The sequence below is a fragment of the Cupressus sempervirens genome, chromosome 10, assembly GCF_028749045.1.
Source record: "Cupressus sempervirens isolate cs-2001-9-10 chromosome 10, ASM2874904v1, whole genome shotgun sequence".
NCBI classification, from domain to species: Eukaryota; Viridiplantae; Streptophyta; class Pinopsida; order Cupressales; family Cupressaceae; genus Cupressus; species Cupressus sempervirens.
The window spans coordinates 457806021-457814648 of record NC_143127.1 but is presented as its reverse complement, the minus strand read 5'-3'; the positions used below and the strand labels follow the sequence as shown (position 1 = coordinate 457814648).

General features: G+C 36.2%; 1 protein-coding gene across 1 annotated transcript; it reads left to right on the top strand.

Annotated features, from left to right (window-relative positions):
* The first annotated feature begins 7981 nt into the window (after positions 1-7981).
* Positions 7982-8628, top strand: LOC149534673 (uncharacterized). The gene has a single exon (XM_089806059.1). The coding sequence runs from the start codon at positions 7982-7984 to the stop codon at positions 8543-8545; it is 564 nt and encodes a 187-aa protein (XP_089662185.1). The 3' UTR covers positions 8546-8628.

Genomic DNA, 8628 nt, shown 5'->3' with positions numbered 1-8628 from the left:
ATGGGGTTTTTCAAAGGTTATTGAAATCGCAAGGCCAAAAAACCAAAAACCCTAGCAGGCAAGCAATGGATTCAATTCTAATTTTTTATACCTAGACTAGAAAATTTTATTTTTTAAAAAATCAGATGAACAATCTCAATTATCATCAAATTGTCATAATGGTTTTCGTCATCATCATGATTGTCACTATCATGAGCGTCATCATCATTATCATCATCATTGTCATCATCGTCGTTGTCATCATCATGATCATCACCACCACCACCACCACCACCACCATTAGCATCATCACCATCACCACCATCATCAATGTCATCACAATCATGATGAAAATCTTCACCATCATCACCACCATCTCCATCTCCATCTCCATCTTCTTCATCATCATCATCTACTTTGTCTTCCACTTCTTCAGTGTCTTCTTCTTCAATCACATTATACCTTTTAAGTCTTTCTCTTGGATTGTGTCTAACGACAAATGACCAACCCAGTTTATGTGGAATGCCAAAGTTAAACACTTGCTCACATTGGCTTAGATGAATATAGGGCCCATTTCAAACTAGCTCAAATGACGTTGTATAATAATTGTAAATATATTATCATGTTCAATAATAGTTCTATTAGGATCATTTTGATTCAGACATAGCCTATACCATTTGATAAAAAATAGAACTAGTTTTAATGAATTAAAGATGTACTCAATTATATCATCTAAAATTCCATAGTATATGTTTTTAGATTGTTAAGGATGCATGTCATTTTTAGATGAAATATTAGTGACTTCAAAGACTGCACTTATCCCCAAATCACAAGTTCTCTTAGTGTTGTGATGTAGGAGCATCTTGGGTGTAAGGGCAATCTTACATCACCTGAAAATATTTTATTTTCAATCTTTTCTATTTTAATAAGGACTAGTAGATAGGGTGGTTACTATTTATGGGAACATGCTATTTTTAATAAGTTTTTCATGTGAGCTCAAAATGTTCTCATTTTTTATAGGAGGGTTCATTTTAGAGATATAAGCCTACCATAAAAATTACATTTCTCTAACTTAAGTATCAAAGAAGTTATTGCAAATTTTTAGTGGAAAAATTTGTAGAAAAATCTTTAGGCTCACCATTGAAAGCCTTAGAGTGCTTGAATGAGGTCCAAAAACTTGACAAAAGGGCACTAGCATAGTTCTGAGCCTATATATCATCAGCCAAAATTTCTAAAAGGTGGTTATAAAAGCCAATTGGAGCAACAGTTCATGAATTATGGCCTTGCAGAGTTGGACTACTCAAAACTTCTAAAATAATTGTCAAAGATATATTTGGTCAACTTTATATGTTTTGTTAGGGTCTATTGACCTAAGGTATTAAGTTTGAGCATCTAGAACCTTCCCAGGCAACATAAAACTGCCTATTTAAAAAATGCCCAAACATTGTCTAAGACAACTTTGGGTGATAGTTCACAGCTTGTCTTGCAAATTATTGTACTGAAGGCACTCATGTGGGTTAGCATATTGTACTTATGAATTTTTTAATTCTACATTTGCAGTGCAAATAAGAAGTCCATATTTGTTTCTTGCATTTGTTGTTGTTTCTTTGTTTCTGTTATGAGTTTATAGTATTAAGGGGAGCACCTTGCATTAAGTGGTATCAGAGCTAGAGTTCTTCAGTGTGTGGACAGATCACCGATTGTGAGGTAGTTTGCACTAGGATCATGGTTTGGGCTGAGTGTGTAGACAAATTATCAATTGTGAGGTAGTTTGCACTAGGGTTTTAGTAGAAGCACAAAATGCCTCCATGAAGAGAACATGATGAAAGAGTTGTAGGTGTTACACTTGAGGGTTTCTGAGCCCTCCAAAGGAAAAGAAAGAATTAGAAGAACAAATGCGAAGAGGAATAAATCTTCCTATAATAGATGAAAGTGAGGATGAGGACGAAGTAGAAGAATATGCCAAAGTAGAGGCAGTTCTAAATCTAGAGGAAGATAGGCTTTTTAGGGTCATCTCCAATATTGGGAAAAGACCTAAGTTTGAGGTTCCCACATTTTTGGGAAATCTTAATCTAGAGGAGTTGATCGATTGGATCAATGAACTAGAGGAGTAATTTGAGTATGAAGATATTGATAATCTTGATAGGGTCAAGTTTGCAAAGGAAAACTAAAGGGACATTCAAAGATCTAGTGGTAGGAGGTTCAGTTGGAGTGAAATAGAAAGGGAAAGGACAAAATCACTAGATGAGATCAAATGAAAGATAAACTAAAGTGACAATTCATTACTGTGGATTATGAGCTTGATCTGTTGAAGAAGATGCAAGGGTTGAAGGAAGCGAGAAATTTTTTTCAAGAGTATATTGAAGAGTTCTACCGAGTTCTCATTAGAATCAACCATGAAAAAGCTAATAAGGAGAAGGTTGCTCATTATATTAATGGGTTAAGGCCCAAGATTTAGAACAAGTTGAGTCTAGCTTGAATGAATAGTATGGAGGGGGCGTACTAGTTTTCCCTAAGAGCTGAGGAGAAGTTGAGCAAGGAGTTTGACAATAAGAACAGTGGAAGAGGTTGTGGTGGAAGATTTGGTGGATGATCTTATAGTGGTCATAATGATGATCAAAAGAACAAGGATGAGGGTAGAAGTAGCACTCAAAACTAGAGGGGAAACAATTCCAATCATTTCCATGATTAGAAAAATAAAGACCAGAGAGGAAGAAGTAGAGGACAATGATTTGGAAGAGGAGGCTTCTTTGGGAAATGTTTTCAGTATAGAGAAGAAGGGCATAGAGAATTTGAATTTACCCAGTGCCAAGGAAGGATAGATCAAGGAATAGAAGGCCAGGCTAGAGTTGTACATGTTGATGAAGATACTAGATCCTCACATTTTGAAGATGCTAAAAGAGGAGAAGTCTTAGTTAACCAAAGAGTCTTGCTAAGTGGTGAGAATGAACCTGAGCAAAGAAGGAGTTTGTTTCACACAAGGTACATATGTGAAGATAAGTGTTGTGATGTGATCATTGATGGTGGAAGTACTAAAAATCTAGTATTAGAAATAATGATCACCAAGTTGAAGCTACACAAGTAGAAACACCCGCATCCATACCACATTGCTTGGGTGCAAGATGACCACAAAGTCATGGTCAATGAGTAGTGCTCAGTTAGGTTCGAGATTGGAAGCTACCAAGATGAGGTACTATCTGGTATCATACCTATGGACATATGTCATATGTTGTTGGGTAGGCCGTGGAAGTTTGACAGGCATGTTGTACATGATGGGTGAGCAAATACCTACACTCTAACTAAGGATGGAGTGAAACATAAGTTGAAGCCATTGAAGGGTAAAGAAATATGTAGTGCTGCAAGAATATGTTTTTTTTGATGGACAAGAGTTTATTAAAGGTATGGAGCATGAACATATGTGTTTTTCTATAATTCCTAAAGATAGTAAAGAAGAAGTAGAGGAGGTACCTACAGAAGTTGCAAATATGTTGGGAGAGTTTTTTGATATTTTATCAGATAATGTACCTGATGGATTGCCCCTAATGAGGAAGATCCGTCACCAGATGGATTTGGTTCTAGGAGCTAGTTTACCAAATAAGGTAGTGTACAGAATGACACTAGTAGAAAGTGAACAGACAAGTTCATGAGTTGTTGTAGAAGGGGTTGATTCGAGAGAGTCTAAGTCCATATGTTGTACCAGTACTATTAGCACCAAATAAGAAAGGAGAATAGAGGATGTGTATAGATTCTCACACTATCAACAAGATTACAATAAAGTATAGATTTCTATTGCCAAGGATGGATGATATAATGGACTGTTTGAGTGGAGTTGAGTATTTCACAATGATAAATTTGAAGAGTGAGTACCATCGGATTCATATAAGAGAAGGTGATCAATGGAAGACTACTTTCAAGAAAAAGGAAGGAATGTATGAGTGGTTTGTCATGCTTTTTGGGCTAACCAATGCACCGAGCACTTTTATGAGGGTCATGAATGAGGTATCGAAGGAGTTTCTAGGTAAGTTTGTCATTGTTTACCTAGATGATATATTGATCTTTAGTAAGACATTGGAGGAGAATTTGATTCATATTCACAAGGTGTTTGATAAATTGAAGGAAGAAAAGTTGTTGATAAACCTAAAGAAGTACAATTTTGTAAAGAAAGAGTTGGTGTATCTGGGATTTGTAGTCTCAAGAGAAGGTTTGAAAATGGACCCAAAGAAAGTGAAGGCTATCCTCGAATGGCCTACTCTAAGGAGTGCAACAGAGGAATTTTATGTCATAATTCAAGCATTGAAGAAGTGGAGACCTATCTTATTCCTAAGGAGTTTGTTTTGTATATTGATCATCAAGCTTTACAATATTTGAATAGTCAAGGAAAATTGAACTAAAGGCATTTAAAGTGGGTTAATTTTTTGTAGAGTTATAATTTTTTTTGAAACACAGGAGTTGGAAGTCTAACAAAGTTGCAGATGCTCTTAGTAGAAGACAAATTTTGTTGATAGAAATGTAGATAGAGGTGTTGGGTTCAAGGAACTTAGTACTTTGTATCTAGATGATCCTAATTTTGGTGAAGTGTGGAAGGCTTGTATAGGACTTGTTACACTTGATAGGACAAAGTGGTTGGATTTTATGATCCAAGATAGTATGTTGTTCAAAGGAATCTAGTTGTACATTCCTAGAAGTTCAATGAGAGAGAACCTCATCAAGGAGAAGCATAGTGGAGGATTGGCTAGACATTTTGGTAGAGATAAAACTATAGATTTAGTTGCTAAAAATTATTACCGGCCATAGTTATAGCAAGATGTGATGAAGTTTGTACAAAGTTACTAAGTATGTCAGATGGTGAAAGGAGTGAAGTAGAATACAGGGTTGTATTAGCCATTACCTGTATCAGGGAAGCCGTGGGAGGATGTCAGCATGGATTTTGTTATTGGATTACTGAGGACATAGTGTGGGCATGATTCCATTTTTGTGGTGGTTGACAGGTTTTCAAAGATGGCACATTTTATTCCTTGCAAGAAGACTAGTGATGTTGTACATGTAGTAGAGTTGTTTTCAAAGAAGTGGTGGGATTACATGGTCTACCAAAGAGTATAGTTTTAGATAGAGATACCAAATTTTTTGGGTATTTCTGGTGTACATTATGGAAGAAGTTGAAGAAAAATTTGAAGTTCAATTCATCACATCATCTACAGACTGATGCATAGACAGAAGCTATGAATCGCAGTTTAGGAAACTTGTTGAGATTCTTGGTTGGAGATAAACCAAAATGATGGGATATGATTTTACCATAGGAAAAATTTGCATATAATAATTTTTTCAATAGGAGTATTGGTAAATCACCATTCTAGATTGTATGTGGGAGTAGTCCTAGAAATACTTCTAAATATGAGGCAATTGGATAAAGGTGAGATAAGTAGTGCTGAAGCAGAAGATTTTACTAAACATTTGAAGAACATCCATGAGGAGGTGAGGAAGTACATCATGAAGATGAATACATAGTATAAGGCTAAGGTAGATGTGAAAAGGAGATATAAGGAATTTTAGATTGGAGATGAAGTCATGGTTCATTTTTGAGAAATGAGCATTTTCTAGTGGGTACATGTGATAAGTTGAAGATGAAGAAGTTTGGACCATGCAAGATAGTGAAAAGGCATGATTTTGGAAATGCATATGAAGTGGAGTTTCCTGCTAAATTGAATATTTCACTAGTATTTAATATTTCAGATTTGACAAAGTATTATGAAGGAGGTGATGGAGATGAAGTTGCAAAAGCATAGTGGAGCATTCCAGTAGCTAGTTTGGCTATAAAGGAGATTGAGGAGATACTAGATAGTAGTGTTGAAAAAAGTACCAAAAACAAAACTTATGAGGAATATTTGGTCAAATGGAAAGGGAGACCAGTTGAGGATTCATCATGGCTAGCAAAGGAGGAAGTTAACCATCTTGATTTTCCTCTAAACACCTGAGACATGATGAGGTCACTTCTCAAATTAACCCAAGTGTCTGATGCAGGAGCATCCTAGGTGTAAGGGAAATCTTGCATCAACCAAAAATATTTTATTTTTAGTCTTTTCTATTTTAATAAGGACTAGTAGATAGGGTGGTTACTATTTATGGGAACTTGCTATTTTTAGTAAGTGTTAGAATTTGTAATCTTTCCTTGGTGTGTTTATAAACCAAGGTTAGATCTCCTTTCTCTATTGTTATAATATATTAGGATATAAGCCAAGGTATCCTAATATATTTCTTTTTTGTCCTTTTTCCACTACATCTTATTTTGTCATCTAGTGGAATATGTAAGGACAAATATATATTGTAATTTCTAATTTTAGATTATTCCTCCTTAAGAGGAATCTCACACTTGGCCTCACACACATATGAATGGTGGCATTCATAGAAATGGGAGTTACATTCCAACTCCTCTCTCTCATCTCTATTTAAGAGATGACCCTCTTCTCTCATTTAACAATGGGGTTTCTTCCTCTTCTCATTATTGTATGAGCAATTGCTCTCTTGCTCTTTCTCTTTTTCTTCTTAGGCTTTTCATGCCTCATTCATAATGTCACAAGGGGTTTTCTTTGCTTTCCCCTTTCCAAATATCTTGTCTCATGGTGTTGGAACTTGAAGCTTTCTCTCTCCTATTTTATGGTAATATCTTTTCATGCATTTACTCACTTAGATTCTTTCTTGGTTTTGCTTATTTACAGATTTCCTTTTCCATTTCTAACATGGTATCAGAGCCATTTAATCTTTGTTTTGAGTATTTGCATGAAGGTATGATTCGAAGGAGACTCTTGAGAGAGATTTCACTAATTTCTTCTTTAATCCTTTTAAGATGGAAGAAATTGAATTTTTTTTTGGGTTTGGCTGGTTTACCGCCAAACCCGATTAACTTCTGTTTGCTCTAATTTATGCAGGTTACTTCTTATTTTTTATTAGTTTTCATCTCACCCCTTTGGCAAGCTTGCCGCCAAAAGGGTTTTCCTATCTAGATATCATTTTTTTAAAATCTTGTTAATAGCAGATCAAAACATTTCTTTGTGCCTCTAGCACTCAAAGGAGTTGTCTAGTTTGTTCATTTCACAATTTGAATCATATTGAGATCTCTCTGTGAAATAGCTCTTTTTTGAAATCATTTTGAAGTTTTGTCAAAATGGGTTTGAGAATAGTGAAGTCTTTGGCTGGACTTATGCTCTTGCTGAATTTCTGCATGTATGTGACCATTGCTGGAGTTTAATCATTTGTGATTTTTGGAGGTGATTTAGAGTTTTTTAGTGTGCTGGTTAAAGGAATGGCTGCATATTCAATGTTTTCTGCTGCTAGAAATGAGCCTTGTGGGATATCTACTCAACAACCCCACATAATGGATAAGTGCCATCTTTTGAGAACGTTGAGATTTATAATCTCATTTCTTCTATTCTCAACATCACTGGAGCCCCTAACAATGGCACTAAATCTTTTGCAAATTCACTTCTACTGCCTCAATTTTCAATTTGATCTGGATTTGCAATATCAGAGTGGAAGGATTCTCCTCAAATGTTTTCTGATAATGCTCCTCTTTGTCAACTCCACCGTCTTTTCCATCTCCTTCGCCTCCAGTGGAAGTCCCTTTATGAGTATAATTTCAAATCCTGCATTTGCATGCCATGCATGTGCGGGCGCTCCTTTTAGTTCCAAAGGGGGCGACAATGCCAAGATGAACTAGCTTACCCTGCTTGAGAGAAGCGCATGCACTGAGAACGGTGGAAAAGGTGGCTTGGTTCGGCTATGTGCCCATCCTCTGCATTTCAAAGAAAAGTTTCAGGGCTTCATCCCCACGCCTAGATTGAGTATATGTTGTAATCATTGCAGTCCAGGAGACAATATTTCTTTCCGGCATCTTGTCAAACATCTGACAAGCTTTCTCTATATTTCCATTCTGAGCATATCCAAGTAAACACATTTTTTTCTTCCCAAATTCCAAATTATAGAGGGCATATGTTATGAGAAACAGAAGATGTTTTTATTTGTCGGTGTTATATTAAGCCTGCTGTGTGCGGATTTTTCAGTGGAGATACCATTCATGGTGGTTCACAAGAAGGCCACTCTGTCTAAGGTTTCTTCTCAATCCGAGCGAGTTACAGTCACCATTGATCTCTACAATCGAGGGTCCACTACAGCTTATGACATCAGTCTCAATGATGATAGCTGGCCTAGTGACATGTTCAATCTTGTAAGCGGTAACACTTCATGTTCATGGGATAAGCTTGACGTTGGTGCTTCTGTTTCTCACTTATTTATTCTGGAAACAAAAGTCAAAGGGCTTTTCTATGGAAGACCCGCAGTTGTGAAATATCGTGTTGCAACCAAGTCTTCTTTGCAGGAAGCTTATTCAACTCCCATTGAACCTCTTGATATCCTTGCAGAAAGACCACCTGAAAAGAAGTATGAATGGGAAAAGAAATTAGAGGCCAAGTATGGACCAGTTACATCTGTACTCTCAATTGTGGGGTTGTTTGTATACATAATTGTATCCCCATCAAAGTTAAGTTCTTCAAAGTCTGGCAAGAAGAGGCGGTAGAATACTTTTCAATATGAATTTTTTGAATAGGGTAAATATGACATTTGGAGGATTCTGTACTTAGGTTTAACAACATGGCTTTA